Here is a 24,143-nt window from a genome sequence, read left to right on the forward strand (position 1 = left end):
GATTATAATAAAAGTAAGTAGGTAGTAGTTTGAGTTGCGCAGGCGTCCATAGGTTACGGTGACCGCTTTCCATCAGGCGGGCCGTACGCTTATTTGCCACCGACGTAGTATTAAAAAAGAATGCTTATCAATATTGAAACCGCGTTTTGTATTGGATTTTAAATCACGCGCCATGTTTTGCAAATTAATTCAAAAACGAAGTGTCATATTTACCTCTGACGTTTATTCTACGGTGTGTAAATCTAATACGGGTAATCTCTTAACGGTAGTTTGTATAGAACATAAGAAATGTAATTAGACTTAGAATTGAAATTAAAATTTTACCTGTACTAAATAATTCGGCCCGCAATGTAATTTATTATTATTATTTGTCACAGTTTCGTTTTCTTTCAACCCCTTATTTGCCAAGAGTGGCACTGAAGCTTTAGTAGTTTCATGTGCTCTGCCTACCCCTTTATGGGATACAGGCGTGATTGTATGTATGTATGTTATTTAACCAACTTACATTTAGAGAATGTAATACAATGCAAACACGCGTTAAACGGTCGATGACAGTTGTCATTAACTGTCATAGCGACCATAATTATACTTATTAAGTACATTGCTGCTGAAATATATTTAAAACGGTCAACGAAAGCTTGGCACTTAAAAAAGGCGGCAAATTGGCAAAATGTAGGATTCATCGGTCAATTGTCTCCATCAAACGCGTGTCTTCTTAAACCTTGATGTTTGGCAAATCATCGACACAGTATAAAGCAGTAATAACTCTTCTAACAAACCTCACTCCGCGCGGTGTGTCGAAAACTACTCTCCATATGCACCGAATACATGCGAAACTGGTAAGTGTAGACGCCGGTACTTCTTGCTGAGGTCTTTAGCTGGGAGTGGAATGATGCTACTTTAAACTTTTAAAAAATTGGTTTAATAACCAGTAAAAATAAAATTGTAAAAAAAAGTGTCGATATCGTTTGGTGGCTTGAGGACGAGAGTTCGGTCGGTAAAACAGCTCGCTCGCGCTCGCGCCGGTCGAGCAGGTTTCTTGCTGTACGCATGTGTGAGTGTGGGTGCGTTCACAAGAACATATGCTAGGCGTTAACATGTTGCGGCCTCAGGAACGGAGTTCGTGTCTATGACTGGTAGAGGGCACAGTCGGTTGAACGCTCGTCGGAGGGTACCCGAAGTGGTCTTGATGTCGGCTACGCGGGTCACGCCGTCGGAGCCAGGGTAGAGGCGGGTCACGCGCCCCAGCAGCCATTGGTTAGGAGGCAGCCGGTCATCTTTCACCAGCACCATCTCTCCTAAATGGAGTTGCTGTCCTTGTTTGCGCCATTTCTGTCGTTTCTGGAGCTCTGTAATATATTCTGTATAATATCGGGACCAGAAATGGGCTTTCAATTGTTGAATTCTCATGTATCGTGAGAGAGTGGGTATCGCCGCAGGGTTAGAGCTCTGAGGAGAAGGCAAAGTCGTTAGCGTTCGTCCGATTAAGAAATGAGCGGGGGTAAGTGCTGTAAGGTCTGAAGGATCAGACGACAATGGAGTGAGAGGCCTAGAGTTCAACGTAGCCTCGATGGAAATGAGAACTGTGTTTAAATCTTGGTATGTTAAGTGGGCTAAGCCTAGGACCCTTTTTAAGTGGTATTTTACAGATTTTACGGAACCCTCAACTAATCCGTTAAAGTGCGGACTATAAGCCGGTGAAAATTTAAAATTGATAGACAACTCAGATGCTTTTGAGCCGATATAGTCACTGTTTGATTTTAGAAATTTAGACAACTCATTACATGCGCCTGTGAAACAGGTTCCATTGTCTGAGAAAATATTCTGAGGCTTTCCTCTGCGGGCAATGAATCGGTCCAATGCTGCGAGAAATGTACTACTACTTAAATCGGTGACAAGTTCTATGTGAATTGCTTTTACAGCCAGACAAACAAATATGCAGAGGTACGACTTTATGAGTCTACTGCCTCGACCGCTTCGGTTCAGAATCATGATTGGTCCAGCGTAATCGCATGCGGTATTTGCGAATACGTAGTCAGCGTGTAAACGTGGTGAAGGAAGATTACCCATTATGGGTTGAATACTTTTGCCTGCATAACGTCGACATCTAATACAATTCTCGACTATTTTTCTAGCAAGGTTTCGACCACTGAGAGACCAGAACCTGTGACGCAAGATTGACAGTAATAGTTGGGGTGGTGCATGTAAAAACATGACATGATAGTGTCTAAATAATAATGTGGCTAAGTAGTGCCTTGCATCAAGCAATATTGGGTGTTTAGTGTCATAGTCGTAGAATGAGTTACAGAGTCTGCCACCTACTCGTAACAGGTTATCATTTGCGTCGTAAAATGGATTGAATTGTAGCAATTTATTCTTAGGAGACAATTGCTTTTTATTTTTTAACAATTCATATTCTAAGCCGAAAACTTCAAGCTGAACGAACCTGCACAACAAGTTTAAAGATAAAGTATATTCATGAATTTTTATGTAACCAGTGTACTTGTTTTGCGGGTTACGACAGTTGTGAATAAACCTAAGGACGTATGCGACTACTCGCTGAAGTTTGCCAAAATTTGAAAAACGTTTCATAACTTCAACAAAATATGAAGACTGATCGTTGTAGTTTGTGGTTAAATGACATGTAACCTTGAATTCTGGCAAGTCATTATCTTGTAAATGCGCTGGCTGCTCAGGCCATGAGTCTTTATCTTGAAGTAAGTACGGTGGACCTGACCACCATAAGCTGCAAGTTTTTAACTGACTTGCATCTGCCCCACGTGACCCTATATCGGCAGGGTTGCATTTCGTAGGCACATAGCGCCAGTCGCTTGGGTCAGTTGAGTCACATATCTCACTGACTCGATTGAACACGAATGGTTTTAATTGATGAGCTTTAGTTGAGCGAATCCAACCAAGAACAATGGTAGAGTCGCACCAATAGGTGCATTTGGTTATTTTTAATCTGAGGGCAGATTTTACTTTATTTGCTAGCCGTACAGCCAAGAGTGCACCGGCTAATTCAAGTTTTGGTACGGTCAGAACAGGTTTCAAGGGAGATACTTTACTTTTAGCTGCTATTAAATGGACCGCCACTATATTGTTATTATTAACGCTACGCAAGTAAACACAGGCGGCATACGCTTGTGTAGACGCATCACTGTAAGTATGAAGTTCTACTGATAAGGGACAGTCGATCAAAATACAACGAGGGATACGAATGTTGTTTATAATGCGCAATGATGATACAAATTTAGACCACATGATTGATACTTCTGATGGTACAGGCTCATCCCATGAAATTTTTGCGGCCCACAACTTTTGAAGAATTATTTTTGCTGACAGTACACACGGGTTAACTAGACCTAATGGGTCAAATATTTGTGACATCATTGAAAGTATTGTACGTTTAGTTATGTAATTTTGCTCGCTCAGATTAACTGAGAATAACAGATTGTCTTCTTTAGAAGACCAAAGTAAGCCTAACGTTTTCGAATATTCATTGTCACATAAATTAAGTAATTCGTCATCAGTACTTTGGCCAATGATTTCGTTAACGATGTAAGCACTGTTTGAATTAAATTTTCGTAAATGGAATTGACCAGATTCCAATTGTGTTATTACACCCTTGCAGATATTAATGAGATCCGATTCAGTGGATGCCCCTGTGATTAAGTCGTCAACGTAGAAGTCATGTTGAATGACTTCGGAGACTTTTTTGTCAGGACATTCAATACCTAATTGTGTCAAGCACCTTGTCGCGAGAAAAGGAGCTGACGCCGTTCCATAAGTAACTGTGTGTAATTTGTATTGTTGTAATTTTTCGTAAGGCTCAAAACGCCATAAAATTTGTTGAAGTGATTGTTGAGAAGGTGTAATATTGATCATTCGATACATTTTTTCAACATCTGCGGTAACAATGAACTTATGCTGCCGCATTCGAATAAGGATGCTAATAAGATCGTCTTGAATGGTAGGTCCGACCATTTGAAGTTGGTTGAACGATACGCCAGATGTCGTTGTCATAGACCCGTCAAAAACAGTTCTTAGCTTTGTAGATAAGCTAGACTCACGAAAAATTCCAAAATGGGCAAAAAAATACGAATGAGTGTCATTTTTAGGGTTCTCATTTAACGACATGTGATTTAGTTCAATATATTCTTTGATAAATTTGCAATATAAGTCTTTTAACTGAGGTTCGCGTTTGAATCGACGCTCCAAAGAGATGAACCTGGACAGAGCTCGTTCATAAGAATCGCCAAGTTTCTCAGGCGACTCCTTTAATGGAATCGTCACTTCAAAACGACCGTCAGGAAGCCGAATGGTATTATCTATAAAGCTCTGTTCACATTCCTGCTCCTCCTTGGAAATTTGTTTACGCGGTGTGACTGATTCTAATTCAAAAAATTGAGACAGTTGATTATGTAATTGATTATCATAATGTTGTAAGTGTAAATTGATAGCATGGTTGCAATGGACTGTATTTGATTTTAATTGCAAGTTTGTTTGTAATGGTTCTGTTACTAAGTAACCCAGTTTGGTTTCCCATAAAATTGGCTTATTTTTACCTAACGGAATGTTATGAGTACCAAGTACTGACCAAAATATTCCTAATCCAAGTAGCATGTCTACTGGGGCAGGTACGTCAAATGTGGGATCCGCCAGTCTTACATGAGGCGGTAGATTTAATGATTCGCGATCAATTCGGGCTACTGGCAATGGCTGAGTGACACGTTTTGCCAAGAAGCACGGCACAATTGTTTGATAATCGCTGAACATTGACGACATTAGTACGTGACAACTTTGAGACAAATGTGATTGTTGATAATTTAATCCGTCGACTGTTGTCGGAGCATTAGATACATGTAACTTAAGTTTTTCACATAAACTTTCAGTAATATAATTCGCGGTTGAACCGTTATCGAGCAATGCTCGTATTGTGTGTTTTTTACCACTGTGGTCTGTCACTTTAATTATGACCGTTGACAGCAGCATAGAATTATTACTAATGGCTGACATTGAAATCTCTTGAGCAGGACTAGAAAACTGCTCTTCATCGTCAGTCTGTGGCACAGAGTGCAGAGCGACGTCACTTGATGAAGGTGAAGCTTTGGTATTGGTATGTTCATGTAATAAACTATTACGCCGTACTCCACACGAGCGACACGGGTTCAGCCTACACGTTTTTTCATCGTGACCAACACGTAAACAATTTAAACAAACTTTGAGTGACTTAGCTTTGTCAATGCGAGCTTGCAAGTTTAATGATTTGAATCTTTGACAAAGATACAGTGCGTGGTCGTTATTACAAAACGGACAAACATACTTGCGAGACGTGGAGGGAGAAGAGGTAGTAGCAGCGAACGCCTTCTGTCGATTATGTGTAGTATCGCTAGACCTACGTTTTTTATTACTTAATTCAGTCGATTCTAGAAAGTCAGCCCTATCTTTGAGGAAATCGTTAAACATTTTAAGTGTAGGAATCTCCTTTAACTTATTTCTATAGGATTCCCATTTATGATGAGTGGTTGTATCTAATTTGCATGAAACTATTTGAATGATAAGAACATCCCAATGCTCAGTGGGAAGGTCAAGTGATTTGAGTGTTCGTAAGTTTTTATTTACGGTATCGATAAGGTTTCTTATTGCCCTAGATGATTCTTTTGACAAATGTTCGATATTAAAAATTGCCTGAATATGGTTGTTCACTAGGGACCGTTTATTATTGTAACGATCGCAAAGTAATTCCCAAGCTAACGTATAGTTATCACTGGAAAAATCTAAAGATTGAATAATTACCGCGGCACTACCCTTTAGTGCGGCGCGCAAGTAATGAAATTTGTTGATGTTCGGAATTGAGTCATTTGAATGTATGAGACTACTAAATGTATCACGGAACTCCAACCAATCATGATAATGGCCCGAGAAGCTAGGCATATCAATAGTAGGAAGTTTAAGTTTTGTCTGACCTCCAATTGCAGTGACACAAGAACCTGTCTCCGAGCTGCCGCCGCCCGCAGAGGCGCCCGCCGCCGGCGCGGCGGCTGCCAGCAGCTCGCGCGCGCGCGCGACGAGCCCGAAGTACTTGCTCTCGAAAGCCTCGCGTTCTTTATACTGGTCATCTGGAATTTCCAATTCATTCTCTATATCACACTGAACGGAGTCAAATTCTGAATAAATTTCTTCGATTTTTGACAGACGGTCATTTAATTCCGTGATTTGTAATCTACTCAGACGTTCACAACTTTCGGCAGTTGTCAAATAGCTTTCAAAGAATGTAAGCTTAGATTTAAATGAGGCACGTCTTCTAATTAATTTAACATCAACCATTTTAAATTTAATGAGTTACTGGCAACTAGATGAATGAAATAACTGAGTACCTATAGGTATCAATATGAATTGCCTGTCAGTGGCAAAATAAATATTTAGTTTTAAGCCAAAAAAATCCAAGAAGATATACTTGTTATGAAGCAGTGCGATGAAATGAGTTGCTAGAAAAGTCAACAAATTAATTAGTTGCAAGGCAATAAAGTTCAAAAATAAAGATTTGAAACGATTACTTTTAAATTAGCACAAAAGCAGCAAAGTGAGGGTGCGCGTAAAAACTGCAAAAAACCAAGCGGTGCGAGCGCGTAGCAACAGCGAACGAGCGCGCGCGGTCCCGGCCAGCCAGGCGCCAGCCAAACAGCACCGATATTGCAATGCACTGAAACACGTGAAATAACACTAATTACGCACTTTGATAAACACAGTTCACACTCACAACGAAGCAACCGTAAAAAATCAGGGCACTCTGAAATGCTATTTGTTGTATTTATAATGATTATTAATGAACAAAAGGTATAATTCCAACCTTTGCTTAACAATAAGGAAAATGTAAGCAACAATGCACGAAACTTAGATAAGGTGATTACTGATTTAACAGAGTTAACCTGTTTATGCTGAGGATGCAAATGCAATAACACGTTAATCGAATAACGGATCGATAACGTATATAAGTATGTATAAGTAAGAATGATTCGCAAAATAAAGGATTTGCGAAGAACGTACAACACGTTTCCAATTACAACACAAAATAACGGATTTGTGTGCGTTATTGAAAAATAACCGTTAACGTTATTAGGAAAAATTAACGGTAGAAACAATTTATAGGTGGGAATATTATGCAAAATGAAGGATTTGCAAATATCTTTTAACACGTTTAAAACAGCAACACAAAATGAGGGATTTGTGAGCGTTACTAAAAAATATCCGTTAACGTTATTGACCTTAACGTTACTAAAAGGTATGGGAATGAGATAAAATTACTTGCAAAATGAAGGATTTGCAAATAACGTTTAATATATATGAAACAGTAACACAAAATGAAGGATTTGTGACCGTTATTAAAAATATCCGTTAACGTTATTAACCTTAACGTTACTAAAAGGTATGTAAATATATTGAGATGACTTGCAAAATGAAGGATTTGCAAGTAGAACTTATAATATAACGTTACCACAAAATAACGGATTCGTGGGCGTTATTGGCAAAATAAGGGTTACGGGAAAAATATGTATTTGATTGGAAGACAAAGCACAAATGAACACAAATGAAGGATTGAGTTTTTAAATTAATGATTTTGGAGCGAACAAGCGGAACGAACTTACGGTTTGCCAATCTCAATTAGAACTTAACTTATAACTGACGATTCCCTGAGTCGGCGCCGTCGATCCTTTATCTTACCACTCTCACACTGTTAAGTATCTTCTTCCAACCGTATTTGTCCTCGTAATAATGTAACTGTATCTTCGTAGAAGTCGTTGTATGTAAAATCGGATGACTCGTCCTTTTTGAAGAATCCGATCTTTGAAATGATGATTGAAATCTTCCACGTAGCAACAGCCAAGTTGACGTCAGCGAAGTATTTCCTTTGTTCTTTGTTCGTCGCTGGTAAAATATCCGTGCTCGTAGGATCAAAAATGTAGACGCCGGTACTTCTTGCTGAGGTCTTTAGCTGGGAGTGGAATGATGCTACTTTAAACTTTTAAAAAATTGGTTTAATAACCAGTAAAAATAAAATTGTAAAAAAAAGTGTCGATATCGTTTGGTGGCTTGAGGACGAGAGTTCGGTCGGTAAAACAGCTCGCTCGCGCTCGCGCCGGTCGAGCAGGTTTCTTGCTGTACGCATGTGTGAGTGTGGGTGCGTTCACAAGAACATATGCTAGGCGTTAACAATTGGGCTGGACAGTCGGGGCCGCGTTCGCGCGCTGTGTTGACGTGTTGAGTTCGGGAGAAAATGACGTCAGCACCGAAGACATATTTTCGTTACTGTAGTGTTTATGTTATGGGTGTATGGAGAACAGTTCTCAAAATGCGGAAATGTCAGAATGTTCTTTAGAATTCCTAGACACCCAGAAAAGTAAGTGGTTGTTATATTTTTGCAGTGTTAGGTACATTATTGCTTACGTAAATGGCGTAAAAGTGAGATTTAAAGCTAGAATGACACATTAAAATCAATAAGGATTTATCTGTAACGACATTTAGGTAGATGCTGCGATCTATCTAGCTCGAAAGTTTGGTACCTACTTAAATATTGTGCAAACATCTATTCAAACATTTTATGTAAATACGATTTCGTCAGTATTTGAGAAACAAACAAGTACTTGAATCTTTATTAAATAAAAATGTAGAAAGAGCGTTGGTACTAGCATAGCGCCATACACAGTTACTACGAGTAGGACAGTAGCACAGGTACAACCCTGCGTGACCTTGCGCAGTAGTAACGACCGCGTCGCCGCTGCCGGAGATTAACTACTGATTTATCCTTATACTGTGTCATCGATGAAACACTTAGAAATTTATTAAAAATGAAGGGCAAAAGTTTACCTCCCTGAAAATTTAAATTTCGCGCCATTTTTTAATGCTAGGATTTGATTGGACGTCTATAATTAAATATGGGGTGAAAAAAAAACACCTCTTAATTAATGGTAACACTAATAAAATTCTACGTCAGCTCTTGTTAATTTATTGCCAGCATTAGGTTATACCAAAAACATAAATGTAACTCCGAAAAGACAGATAAAATCTAAGAAAAAAACGTACCTCAGAACCATACAGAAAAAGGTACGGTGGCCTAAATGGCGTTACACCTTTGGGGGACGCTCGGCTAGATGGCGCTAGTATTAATATTTGGCATTCTAACACATATCAAGCTAACAATATGGGCCAAATTGTCAAAACTGAGGTTCAAAAGTTTTAAGCCTGTGTCGAGAGATGGCAGTCTATGCACTGTGATTACACATTTTACTTTGACAGTAACTCTCTATAATACTCGATCCTCTTTGGTATACACATAAGGCAACACACTGTTGATATTTCGAAGTACGCCTACTGGGCCTTAACGATCGTGTAATTAGCAACAGTATATTTGCAAAACAATCTACTGGTCGTTCAGCCTCGGAAATACGAGAAAACAAATACTGCCAGCAAATTTAGGAGAATAATAGCGGAATCTATTACACTTGATTTATGAGAGATGACGCAGTTTCGGATAAATTGTAGCCATTGTAGGAAATTTTGCTGCGTGACAAATCAAACGACAGTTTTTTTTAAATAACAACTAAAATTAGTAACTTTTTTAAACATAAGTAAAAATGGAAAATTTTACATTAACAAGTCTTGAAGCTGTGACCTTCTGATGGGCGACTCAGCCGCTCTGACCAACTGAACCACAGAAGCTTTATCTGTGTGAGATTTTTTTCTAAATATGCATTCTCTCAATTTTTAAAGGACTTAACCACTAGACGGTTACGATAAGATAGGTTACGGTGACCGCTTTCCATCAGGCGGACCGTATGCTTGTTTGCCACCGATGTAGTATAAAAAAACCAGAAGATGCAAGTTAAAACTCTGTTGGAGGTGTGAATTTTTCCATTTTTAACCCCCGACGCAAAAACGACACTTTGGATTCAAAACTGCAATGGCATGCACATATAGCCACTTTAGCTGGCAAACTTAGTTCTGCAGCTTACGCAGTAAGGCGAATCAGACAACTAACAAACGTAGAGACGGCCAGGCTGGTATACTTTAGCTACTTCCACAGTGTTATGTCATATGGGATCCTGTTATGGGGAAAAGCTGCAGACATTCAGGCTATTTTTGTGCTGCAAAAACGAGCTGTCCGTTCAATCTACGGATTGGGCGGTCGAGCATCTTTAAGAGAAAAATTCAAAGAGGTGAACATTCTTACCGTTGCCTCTCAATACATATACGAAAATATTATGTATGTTCGGAAAAATATCCACGAATTCAAGCTTAACAGTGACATCCATAACTATAACACAAGGAACAAACATAAACTTGCTGTGACCGCCCACCGTCTCCGTAAGGTTGGTACGTCTTTCGTCGGGAACTGTACACGTTTTTATAACAAAGTACCAACCGATATAGTGGATTTGCCATTTGACAAATTTAAGGCACGCATTAAGCGTTTGTTGTTATGTAAGGCGTACTACACTGTGAAGGATTTTATAGATGATAGGGATGCCTTTAAGGTGGTTGCTTGTCAATAGATGAATGAAGTCGTATATATTTTTTCATTTTCTCTGCATTGTGTAATTAAGCATACTAGTGTTCAATTGACGTATGAGAACATATTCTCGTCTGATTATATTGTTTTTATTTAAGTTTAGTTGTGGACACTTGGAGACCTTATACATCTCCAAGATTATGTGTTTAATGTTTAATGTTTATCTTACTTTAATTTTATTGTATAAATGTATATTTCCTTCCTTTGTAACATACGAGCACAGAATATAGTGTCTTACAGCTATGTTTTATTATTTGAATATTTAATTTAGCCTGGCAGCTTAAACATGTCATGCACACTTAAAAGTCTTTGCTGCGGTGGCGTCGTTGATCGGGTCGCCACCTTCCCGAATAAAGGTTGAGGGAGGCGATGGCTGAGATATGCGTCATACTCGTGAACGGGTGCCGTCTGTGAAGACCGGTCTGTTTAAGCTTACTGGGGCTGTTATAACTTAGTAACTTTAATTCTAATTTTTATTAAATTAGGACACTTTGTTCGGTTGTCGTTTGTTTCCTTTCTTTTAGTGAATATTTTAAATATATGATTTTGACTCATGGAGACCATATACATCTCTAAGGAGAATTAGATTAAGTAGATATACATTTTATTTTTAGTTGTGACATTTAGAGTCATTTGCACCTCTAAAGTAATTTTAGACTTTTTTTTTTTTGTATTTGTACTTTTTATATTAAAATTTAGTGTAGTTCTTGGTTGTAATTCGACATTTAGAGACCTTCTACATCTCTAATTAATTGTATAGAGTTAACTTTAGTTAGAACTTAGAATTAGTATATAATAGTATCAATTGTAATTTCAACTCAATTTTAAATATTTTTTTTTAAATACCTATGTACATGTGACGTGTAAAAGTGCCCCTGTGGCCTATTTGCTGAATAAATTATTTTGATTTTGATTTTTGATTTCGACGGGGTGTTATAAGTTTGACGTGTCTGTCTGTCTGTCTGTTTGTCTGTCTATCTGTATGTTTGTCTGTTTGTCTATCTGTCTGTGTGTGTGTCTGTCTGTGGCATCGTAGCTCCCGAACGGATGAACCGATTTAGATTTAGTTTTTTTTTTGTCTGGAGTGTTCTGAGCCAAGTTTCATGAAAATCGGTCTACTATGTCGTGGTCGGGGGTTTATTCAAAATTTTAATTTTGTGGTTAGGTTATTCTTGAAGGTTGTTGAAAAAGATAGTTTTTTTTTTTTATACTACGTCGGTGGCAAACAAGCATACGGCCCGCCTGATGTAAAGCGGTCACCGTAACCTATGGACGCCTGCAACTCAAACAGTGTCACAAGCGCGTTGCCACCCTATTAGAAACTTGTACACTCCCTTTTGCTGTGTTAAGTACACAGCAAAAAGGAATGTACAAGTTCTAAGGAGGGTTCGGGTTACCGACGACTCAAAGGACAATAGACGGAACAAGTTAGTTCCGTAAGTCCTCCCGTCATCAGCACACCGCACCCTCGTTGAGCTCTGGCAGTATTACTCGCAGGCGTTTTGGCTTGATAAAAACAGGCCAAGAGCGTATCGGGCCACGCTCAGTGTATGGTTCCTTAGTTATCCGTATTTTTCTCAAAAACTACTGAACCTATCAAGTTCAAAACAATTTTCCTAGAAAGTCTTTACAATGTTCTATTTTTTAAACATATGGTTTAAAAGTTAGAGGGGGGGACACACTTTTTTTCCTTTAGGAACGATTAAATATATCGAATATTTTCAAAAAACGGTTTTGGTAAACCCTTCTTCATTTTTAAATACCTATCCAACAATATACCTATCACACGTTGGGGTTGTAATGACAAAAAAAATCACTCTCCACTTTACGTGTAGGGGGGGTACCCTAATAAAACTTTTTATTTCACCACTTTGTCGGCTTGATATACATATTGGTACCAAATTTCAGTTTTCTAATGCTAACGGTCACTGAGATTATCCGCGGACGGACGGACGGACGGGACGGACGGGACGGACGGGACGGACGGGACGGACGGGACGGACGGGACGGACGGGACGGACGGGACGGACGGGACGGACGGGACGGACGGGACGGACGGGACGGACGGGACGGACGGGACGGACGGACGGGACGGACGGACGGACGGACGGACGGACGGACGGACGGACGGACGGACAGACAGACAGATATGGCGAAACTATAAGGGTTCCTAGTTGACTACTGAACCCTAAAAAAAAGTTTAAAATTAGTCACTTCCAAAGAAAGGTGACTATTATATTAATTAAGTATGTGTTGTCTGTACCCTTTGTAAGACCCCAAACCAATGTTTCCTATTTTGAATTTCGAACTTTTGGAATCTTAGTTCAAAACTCGAATTAAATTTGTACTTGTGTAAGTACGCCGAGATTTACGAGGTTAAAACTTATAATGGAGTCGGAACAGTTGTTCTAAAAACAGAATCAGTTCGCAAGACAGTCTTCTCTGAAATCACGGGGACAACGCCGTCCTTGAAACGTCGGAGATTAGTCAAATAAAATCCCATATTATTAAATTAAAACGGGACTTAATCGCGTAAAACTTACGTTTTATATTTAACCCGACGTTTCGGACATGACATTACGTCCGTGGTCACGGGTAGACTGGCTGGGAGTTGTATCAACATCTTCTAGCTGTAAGAGTTTTTCGAACTACCCGCACTTGATTGTCATCAGTCACTTTTACGCTAGGGTTGCCACTCTGCCTACATACAACACTCACGACATCCGATGGTATGGGACGGGAAGTTTTCTCACGTTTACACTTGCCAATCACTGGATTCCACGAAGATGAAATCCCTTGCCCTTCATTTTGATTGAAATTACGATGTTTCCGATGTTACGATGTGTTATTAAGTCCCGTTTTAATTTAATAATATGAGTGAAGATCGTGTTAGTTTAAATCAAATAAAATCCCGTTTCATATTTTTATCATGTGATCAGAATGTATTGGTAAGACTCGCGCGTCGCGTTTTTTGTTTTCAAACAATAATTCATTTTTGATGCTGATCGAATCCTTTATGGATTTAATCAGCATAAAAATAGTACATTACGATACTAGTGCGGAAAAAAGGAAGTTCGGAACGAGTGGCGATAAAATAAAACACGGCCGAAGGGAGTGTTTTAAATCGATGAGTTACGAATTTCCTTTTCGCACGTGTATCGTACGACGTTTTTCAGTACAGATGGCCTTCCGAAGTATCGACCTGCCATATAATGAACCACTTCTCGCACTAGTAAGAGAAAAATAGTAAAAAAAAAACACCATCTGTAGGTACCGAAAAAGTTTCAACAATCCACAAAAAAACTAAGCACCTATGTTTTTGCAGAGCATAAAACTAAATGAATATATAAAGTTATAAACAAAATATTTACAATTCATTTAAACATAGTTTATCTAGATAGTTTATCACAATATTTATATTTAACACGAACATGTGTTAGCAATTTATCGGGAATTGAAAAATTCTACCTGTCTGGGTAGGCAAGCAAATTAAGAGCGTTATAACATTTCGGCGTCGGGCGAAATTAGGTATTTTACCCGCCGCGCGAGCCCAATATGCCGACCCTTTCTAGCACGTCTTATCACTCGCTCGCACTACAATAATGGGCAAAACAATCTTGATCCTTCCTATGGAATTTTGATAACAACCACAATCTACTATCTCGATATAATCTTTTGATTTCTAATAAACATTATTTTGTACGAAAGTACTAGAATATAGCGCAAAATAATATTAATTATGTTAAAATTTATTTAAAAATTTAAAGTAATAATTATAAACTATGATTATATTTAAGTAGATCCCATCCCAAATATTTGCTTTTGTTATATGATAAGTATTAGAGTATAGTACATTACGATACAAGTGCGTAAAAAAGGAAGTTCGAAACGAGTGGCGATAAATTAAAACACGACCGAAGGGAGTGTTTTAAATCGACACGAGTTACGAATTTCCTTTTTGCACGCGTATCGTACGACGTTTTTCAGTACAGATGACCCTCCGAAGTTTCGACCTGGCATATAATGAACCACTTCTCGCACTACTGCGTAAAAAAAACACCATCTGTACTGAAATAGTACATTACGATACAAGTGCGTAAAATAGGAAGTTCGAAACGAGTGGCGATAAATTAAAACACGACCGAAGGGAGTGTTTTAAATCGACACGAGTTACGAATTTCCTTTTTGCACGTGCATCGTACGACGTTTTTCAGTACAGATGAGCCTCCGAAGTTTCAACCTGTTATATAATGAACCACTTCTCGTACTAGTGCGTAAAAAAAACACCATCTGTACTGAAAAAGTATATATTAATATGATGATAAAATATGTCAAATACAATTCTAATTACTTCAAGGTGGTACTCAGGGTCTGATGATGGAGCCAGATGGTGGTCACCAGGTACTAATGAACCATGTGACTAAACGACTTCGTGTTTATGCTCGTTGGGTTAGTCTCAACAAGACCTTTGATAAAAGGTGGAGCCAGATGGTGGTCACCAATACCAATGAACCATATGACTAACCACTTCGTGTGTTTTTATGTTATTCACATATGAGAGTTGATTTTTTGGTGACCACCATCTGGCTCCATTATCAGACCCTGAGTACCACCTCTTGTCAAAGATCTTATTGAGACGATCCCATTGAGCCTATACATGAAGTGGTTTAGTCATATGGTTCATTGGTACTGGTGACCACCATCTGGCTCCATCATCAGACCCTGAGTACCACCTCCTGCCAAAGGTATTGTTGAGACGAACCCAATGACCCCAAACACGAAGTGGTATAGTCATATGGTTCATTGGTACTGGTGACCACCATCTGGCTCCATCATCAGACCCTGAGTACCACCTCTTGTCAAAGGTCTTGTTGAGACGAACCCAACGAGCCTAAACACGAGGTGGTTTACTTACGTGGTTCACTGGTACTGGTGACCACCATCTGTCTCCATCATCAGACCCTGAGTACCACCTCTTGTCAAAGGTCTTGTTGAGACGAGTCCAAAGAGCCTACACACGTAGTGGCTCAGTTCCATGGTTCATTGGTACTGGTGACCACCATCTGTCTCCACCATCAGACCCTGAGTACCACCTCTTGTCAAAGATCTTATTGAGACGATTCCAATGAGCCTAAACACGAATTGGTTTAGTTCCATGGTTCATCGGTACTGGTGACCACCTTCTGGCTTCATAGATGTCTTCACAAACGCCTTCCCTACATACTCAACAGCCTGCCCACTGACACCAGACAGGAAGCCAACAAAGTTAAATTTGGTAAAAAGCTGCGTAGTTACCTCATAAATTGTGTATAGAAATAGTTTATCATAAGTATTTAATGATATAGATTGTTTTATAAGAGAGTAGAGACTGCACGATCCCACAGTCAAACCGTGGAAACTGTTTTGTGGGACACTGTACTTGTATAAGCTGTATACACTTAAGTTAATAAATAAATAATAATAACAAAAAATCAGATCCCGAGTACCATCTTGATGTGTCTTATCATCTTGACCGTATTGTAATTTTCACATATTTATCATCATAACGTTGTAATATACTTTAACATTCAAACATAACAAAATATTACAAAAGCAAATATTTACGGATCTAGGATCAAATTCGTTGGTCGCTGTTTACACACACACAATGCGAGGATAGCCCGTGTATAAACAAGGTGTACGACCCACACAACGATAAATATTCTCGACGTTCGCGATGAAAACTCGGAGAGCGAAGCGACATACGTCTGACCTCCACGAGCTCCGACGCGGCACTGAAATCGCAGGCGTCCGTCGCCGGTAAAATAGCGACAGGAAGGCTAGTTTTCAAAAAATTGGCAAAAAATCATTATAAAATATTATAACGACAACTGGATAACAGAAATTTAAGCAGATTGTGCAGATTATTTATATACTAAAATAACTTCGATAACATGTAGATTTTCGGAGAAATGATCACTTGTTTCGATGTATTTTCAAGACAAAATTGAGTTCGTTTTACTCTCAATTTCTCAATTTCAAAGGATTAAATGATAAATATTGTTTAATGGGCCTAAAGTACAAGATATTAGGAACTTAAATTTACCGCATTTATGAGAGTGAGCTTATCAAATTGTACATAATAAGAGCTCCGAAATCAGTGCTTCACGCGGTTTTTCCTAAACGAGCATCAGAAAAAAAATTATTACCAATTGAATAAGCTTTTTCTTTCATATGTTTTTTGTTTAACCTACGGTTAATAACATGTTCTAACTAAAACAAGTACTTTTACTGTCTTTTAGTATGGGTAAAGTGTACAATTTTATCGTTGAATATTGCGAATTTTACAATATATCGCCATTTTTTGTCATAGCGCTCTTAATAAAACAAACATTTTTTGAGATGTTTGTACGCTACTTAGTAAAGTATTCTATAACCTAACCAAAAAATTTTTGACCAAAAACCCAAATATAGTAGACCGATTTTCATGAAATATGGCTAAGAACACTCCCGACTAATCCGAACTTTCAAATAAATAAAACTAAATCTAAATCGGTTCATCCGTTCGGGAGCTATAGCGGGACACACACAAACAGACAAATAGACAGACATACACGTCAAACTTATAACACCCCGTCGTTTTTGCGTCGCGGGTTAAATATGACATAAGCTCATGGTTTTTTGTACCCAAATGAGAATATTTTTAGTTATGGAAAAGATTTTGCTCAAAGCGAAAAGGCATGTTACAAAAATTCAGTAAACTGCGAAGCGTCCAACAATTGTACTATAGAACTATTTTAAGAACAGCTCTGCGAAAGATCTAAATCTCGGCACTTTACAAACAAATGGTTCAAGTAATCAACAATGTTTATTTATACTCGCATTCTTTCGCTTTTAGGATTCAGTGTTCTAAATTGCCATAAATAAGAATGGAAAACCCAGGAGAAGATTTTAACAGTTTGGTGTCTAGAGTATCTACTAGAGTGTGTATTTGTGTAATGTCTATAGACGTAGGTAGGTACAGATGTAATGCGAAAAGATTTGCCTTCGTATTGTTACGGAAACTTGTCATGTTGTCATGCTATTTCAGTCAGTCTCAGTACAAGATGTACTGAGACTGACTGAACTAGCATGACAAATATGAACGATTCCGGAAAAATACGAAGGAATTTCACATTACATCTGTAATGTTGAGAGATCATTATCCGTTCAGTGGCGCCCTCAAAAGGGAAAATAGTGTTTTCTAATAAACCACACAATCACGTATGTATTCTCAGAAGGGATGGGCAGAGCATATGAAACTGTTCAAGTTTCGGTGCGTAACTATTAAGAACATTGCGTTGTACCTAACTAACTATTGGGTTGGTAAGAAAGTAATGAGCGATCGATTGAATTCCACATAAAATTTTTGAGAGAGTTCTAGAATCTTCTATGGTCGAAAGTATATAAAGGGCGAGTCGCACAGTTTCTCGTCAGTCATTCACTAGCTGTCGCCGAGCTAATATAAGGAAGAAAATGGACGAATTAAAAGTGCATGTAAGGCATTGCTTACTATATGAATTTCAGTCTGGCCATTCAGCCGCCGAAGCAGTGCGTAATATATGTCAGCGTGTTGCTCCTGAAGTTGTATCTGAGACCACGGCGAAACGATGGTTCCAGCGGTTTCGTAGTGGCGACTTTTCATTATCAGATCAACCTAAGTCTGGTCGACCGGTGAAGATTGATGTAGCCAAATTAAAAACCTTAATTGAAGGAGATCCGAGGCTAACGAGTCGTACTCTTGTTACCGAGTTAGGCTGCTCTCATGTCACCATAGAAACACATTTACACGAGTTGGGAAAAAACTACAAATACAGTGTTTGGATACCGCACGAACTTGATAGAGATCAACTAAACCGCCGTGCCGATATCTGCATACAACTTCTGTCTTTTCGCCGCACATTCAACTGGTTGGACCATCTTATCACTGGAGATGAAAAATGGGTCTTATATATAAATCACACACGCAAACGTCAGTGGCTAGCTCCAAACGAAAAAGGAATAGAGGCACCAAAAACAGAGCCTCACCCGAAAAAAGTTATGCTGTCCGTTTGGTGGGATATTCATGGTATTATTCACTGGGAACTCCCACCAAGTGGAATGACTGTTACCGCATCAGTATACTGTAATCAGCTTGAAAATTTAAACCAAAAAATCTGTCAGAATCGTCCACAGCATGCTAAAGTTTTTTCTTACACGACAATGCTCGCCCACACATTGCAAAAGTGACTCGGCTAAAGCTATTGGAGCTAGGTTGGAAAGTGATACCTCATCCACCGTACTCTCCAGACTTGGCACCTACGGATTACGCATTGTTCAGATCGCTAAGCAATGCCTTGAATGAAAAAAAGTTCGATGATCAAGCCCATCTACGACAGTACATAGCTGAGTTTTTTGAATCTAAACCTAAGAACTTCTTCGCCGATGCTATTCATTCTTTACCAGAACGATGGAGACAAGTAGTAGATAACGAAGGCCGTTATATTTTTGATAAATGATTAAAATAATAAATTAAATAAAAATTACAATATTGGTTATGATTCGCTCATTACTTTCTTACCAACCCAATATTTTGGCTCACTGATCCAAAGTTAATCTTGGCCTCCGAAACGAGAGATCACCACATGTCCCGATCTTGCGCAGCCTCTTGCCAGTCACTGGCTTGAAGCCACCACACTGTTCTCCCAGCGCAGCCGGTCGACCCAAGAACGCTCTCTTGACAGCCCGATCGTTTCCCATTCTAAATACCTAAGTGACCAAACCAGCGAAGTCGGCTTTCGTTTCGCCGATAATATTGACGTCGAAAGAAAATGAAATTTTTAAATTGTAGTGACAGCAAGCGTTCACCACAACACAATAGGGACTATCGTTTCTTTGCTCACCAGTTGTTGGCGCCACTGTTGTGTAAGGTCCAGAGATATATCTGTCAAAGTTAAAGGCGACTTATAAGATCGGCGGCGAAACAAAGTTTTGAATCTCATTTATTAAATATAAATAATATCTAGATTACGAGTATTAATTATGTATGAATAACTTGTCATCATATTTTTACGCCTCTTTTTCTTAATTCCGCTTTCAAAGCGTTCACGTTCATCGCCAAATAATCCATATTTGCGATAATTTCACGAAGGAGATCACTTTTCAATAGGTAAATTAAAATAAATTCTAATTTATGTCACGAAGCCCGCTATAACCAGTAGTAGCAGTAGCTTTTTGGACCTCACGCGACAACAGCGCCTCTAGTGGCAAATTCATACGCGATAGCCCCCATTGGCTGAGTATGAGGTTGGCAACCTGTCACTACAATGTCACAGTTTCATTATCTTTCAACCCCTTATTTGCCAAGAGTGGTACTAAAACTTGAGTAGTTTTATGTGCTCTGCCTACCCCTTTTATGGGATACAGGCGTGATTGTATGTATATGCCATTTTTTTTTTTCAAAGTTGTCCATCCCACTTTTTTGTAACATGGGTATTTTTTACGCGATTCATACTCAGAATCGTGAAGTCGATTCGATCCTGAATCCTGATAGGAGAAAAAAATATCCTACGATTTCCATACATTTTTCAAACTTTCCATTCCGTTACCGCCAAACAAAATGTATGAAAAAATGGTAACGGAATGGGAAAAAACCTTGGGACACTTGAACTCGCGATTCTGAGTAGAAACCACATAAAAAATTCCATATCCAAAGAAAAGTGGGGTGGACAACTTTGAAAAAATGGCCCGTATTTATATTTTCATTTTACACGTTCGACAGTTTCAGTTCATTTAAAACTCCATTTATTCTCAGGCCTCGGACCCCGGGCCGCCCTTGGACCCCACCCGGTGCTCGAATGCATCAAATGGCACGGAAAAGGTCCGCTTCGGGACCCTTACATTTCATTGTATTGTCGCCAACACATGGCCGGTATTGCTAATGCCTTTTGTTTAGCTCTGACACTTCTGGCTTTGAAGGGGGAGTAAGCTTTAAACTGGGAAAGAGTTTTTAAAAGATATTAGACGATTTTAGCATTAAATAAATATTGGGGGATACCTTAAACAGATCAAAATATTATATCCAAACTAACTAAAGCTTGTTATTACAAGCTAGGTGCTAGGCGACCACAGAACTAAATGAAGAAACATGTTCATCTATTTGTATGGCGGCCGAGCGTGTCAGATTTTGTACTGAAGTTGTTACTTGCCCGTGATTGTTTCAGGCTCTTGCGTGTTCATAATTTTCATGCTGTTGCAATTAAATATCACGTAACGAGGCATTTTTAATGTTTTTTTTTACTTCAACTTACGAAAATTGACGCCCGAAAGTTGCAAGCTGCGATTAAAGACGGACAGTGGATTTTACTGAGTTCATTTGACATGCTAAATAGATATGTTTGCTTCATCTATTATTTTTACCGTGTCTGAAGTTGATGGTACCAGCGGTCACAGGTAGGGATGAAAATTCAAATTTCAAAAAAATCTGATATACTTAATGTACTATTTTTGTTCATCCAGTTTTATTTCGAAAATCTGACTGTCACATACAATGCCACTGGTTCCAAAATTTCTCGTATTTTCCGAGGTGTTCCACAAATAATCAACGTGCCAGATGTCGAGGGATATAAATTACGTAGTGGGTAAACGATACTAAACTACCCAACATAGTTACCATCATCATTAGGCTGTTATGATCTTGTAGGTTATTTAAAAAGGATTTTTTAGGGACAACAACTTTTCATTTCTGCGTGTATCACAAACGTTTAGACAGTAAACAGCGTTGTAATAAAAAAATCTATAGTTTTAGCAGGCCACAGAACTTTCATATATTTGTACAGGGGCCGAGCGTGTCAGATTTTGTACTGAAGTTGTTACTTGCCTGTGATTTTAAATATGTCTCAGGCCCTTGTGTGTTCATAATTTTTGTGTTGTTGCAATTAAATTCTACGTACCTAGGCATTTTTAATGTTTTTGTTGACTTCAACTTATAAAAATTGACGCCAGAAAGCTGCAAGCTGCGATTAAAGACGGACAACTCAGTAGATTTTACTAAGTTCATTTGACACGCTAAGTAGATACGTTTGCTTGATCTATGGTACATAATGTACCTATATATGACATCTGTGGTTTCAAGTGTTATCAATACCCCTCCACATTGTGGAGGACCTACAGCGAATCATGTTCGGCGTCTTGCCTCTTTGTCTCAATTGAAAATTCGCACGTAAGCGTGACAGAGAAGCAACATGTTGAACGTGGTTCGCGGTAGGGCATCTTAAAACAAACCGTTTTTGGGGCATTCACTTGGTTAACAAATTAGAAGTATTTTCTCGAGCTTTACAGATTTGATTGAAATAGCTGTCAAACGCAAAAGCGTGTCGTAAGCGACATTCTCATGGAATGCCCTTTTTATGCATCAATGTCATAATCAAAACTTGTCAAAAACGTAAGTACAGATGTAGTGCAAAAAGATTTGCCTTCGAATTGTTACGGAAACGTACGAACGCTTCATGCTATTTCAGTCAGTGTCAGTACAAGATGTACTGACATTGACTGAACCAGCATGACAAATACGAACGTTTCCGAAGGAAACCCACTACATCTGTATGTAATGTACTATTGTATACTTTTTTCAATGGTTTAATATTAATTAATTCTTGAGTTATGTTATCTATTTAGGCAAAGAAATGTGTAGATAGTAGATAGTCCAAACAAGCGTAAGATTACATTTAAGACTAATTGACACTTATTCAACACGGAACCCTTTTTTATACGTACGAAGACAAATCGTTCTACTTTGTTTTATCTATTACTGAAATAAAGAGAAATGACTCACTCCACAATCATTTGGGAAGACCATTTTTTATAAACCCACGTTCCTTAGCGAATGAGATGTAAAGTTTAAAGTAAACATTTTTTTCTTGACTATGTGTTTATTGCTGTTTTAACTGTTTTACTAGCGAAAACGAATTGGGTGCTTGTTAATTTGTTATATTTAAATATTTTTCTCAAACATGGTATGAAATATTGATGTTATGTGCCTTATAATTGGCAGCGAAGTATGACGTTGCAGGTGCGGCTAGGACGATTGATAGATAATGGAATTTCATACAAACCTTGTAGGCCAAGGCCGGCAAAGTCCTCTTTTTTAATTTCCAAACACAGATAATTGTGACATAACATCCAGGTATTTAGCCAATTAAAAAAAAACTATAAGGGGCTTTATAGACGTGCCGACTGCAACTGGTACGGGCCCTAGACAATATTTGATTTTGGGTGCGTTTTCATACAAAAAAAAATTTTTTCGTTTTTTTTTTTCGTTTTTTTTTAACTTTTGGTTTTTTTATAAGCGTATACGCGGTATCAAAGGGGAACGAAAATTCGATTATTTTTGCGCTACGACGCACCGTTTAGGAGATACAGCCATCCAAAGTTACTATTTTCAGTAGACTTTTATTTATACATACCTCGGCGGGAAATGGGCCTCGGGCCTCAGACCTATCCGGCCTCGCTTCGCTCGGCCGTCTATATGTCTTCGGCCGGCAACCCCCTTTGTCCCGGCCTCTGTAGTAATGTACTATTATTACCATAGCCGAGAACTATTTAATACTGGACTGACAAAGCCCATACAAAAAAGCGTACCCCTGAAATGTATGGGCCTTTTAGGCTTAAAACTAGATGGCGCTGTTCGCAGCCTGGAAGTGGCCAAAATCATATTGTCCCCAAATATTTTTGCGTGTGGTAGAACAATAGTTATTTGTTATACAAGGGGGCAAAGTTGTATTTTAACGCCGAGTGTGGAATTGAAAAACGAGCAAGTGAAAGGATTCTATAGTTGAACCACGAGCGAAGCGAGTGGTTCGAGAATAGAATCCTGAACTTGCGAGTTTTTTAACACACGAGAAGTAAAATACATTGGCACCCGAGTGTAACACAAAACTTTTCCCCTCACTACAGCGAGGAAACTACAGCGCAAAAAATGCGTTTATCACTGCTTCCAGTAGTTCCACAGGTGGTAAATCATCCTTATTACTAGATTCACCTACTTTTATCAATTTTAAAGCAGGTAATTTGACTTTATTCAAGGTCAAATTACTTTACCCACTAGTGGATAAAATGCGTTTTTACCCGCTGGTATTAAAGGACAAAACACGTGTTTCCGAGCTAGTGAGGGGAAAATTATATTTTTCTTTGTTTTAAAATCATGATATCACGTCAATACACATTTTGAAATAAATACATTTCTGAATTTAACGTTGCGAGGCCGCGGGTAAAAGCTGATTTATTATCATAAATAAATAAATAATAAATATTATATAAGGTCCTAATTTATTAGATGCAGATATTTTTACAGCTGATAGAACTCGGTCTCTGGAGTATATTAAGACGATACGGTAGGGGTAAATTCTCCATACAAACGCTCTCGACTATTTCCTCCCTGGTTTTTGAAGATAGAGCAATTATTTTTTCAACACAGATTGTTATTATTTTTATCTGTGTCGGACCGTTTTGATTTTTTTGATATTCTGCTTTTTAAAGACTCTAGAGCTAATCAAAAATTTCCAAAAACGGCCTTTTT

The 24,143-nt window shown here is 38.6% G+C and overlaps 2 protein-coding genes across 2 annotated transcripts in view; one reads left to right on the forward strand and one right to left on the reverse strand.

Annotated features, from left to right (window-relative positions):
- LOC125242077 (orexin receptor type 2-like) overlaps positions 1-24,143 on the forward strand; it is a 252,498-nt gene that overhangs the window by 19,530 nt on the left and 208,825 nt on the right. The window lies entirely within an intron of this gene.
- On the reverse strand, positions 851-7,689 carry LOC125242080. The gene is made up of 2 exons (XM_048150781.1): positions 5,970-7,689; positions 851-1,449 (listed from the first exon to the last, which is right to left on the reverse strand). The coding sequence occupies exons 1-2, from the start codon at positions 6,138-6,140 to the stop codon at positions 1,093-1,095; spliced, it is 528 nt and encodes a 175-aa protein (XP_048006738.1). The 5' UTR covers positions 6,141-7,689; the 3' UTR covers positions 851-1,092.

Source organism: Leguminivora glycinivorella, unplaced genomic scaffold (assembly GCF_023078275.1).
Source record: "Leguminivora glycinivorella isolate SPB_JAAS2020 unplaced genomic scaffold, LegGlyc_1.1 Scaffold6, whole genome shotgun sequence".
Taxonomy (NCBI): domain Eukaryota; kingdom Metazoa; phylum Arthropoda; class Insecta; order Lepidoptera; family Tortricidae; genus Leguminivora; species Leguminivora glycinivorella.

Excerpts from the sequence above, each read along its gene's own strand:
- LOC125242080 (XM_048150781.1), bottom strand. The coding sequence starts at position 6,140 with ATGAATTGGAAATTCCAGATGACCAGTATAAAGAACGCGAGGCTTTCG. Across the intron at positions 1,450-5,969 it reads TTGTGTCACTGCAATTGGAG|AGCTCTAACCCTGCGGCGAT; the intron begins GTCAGACAAAAC and ends CCTTCTCCTCAG.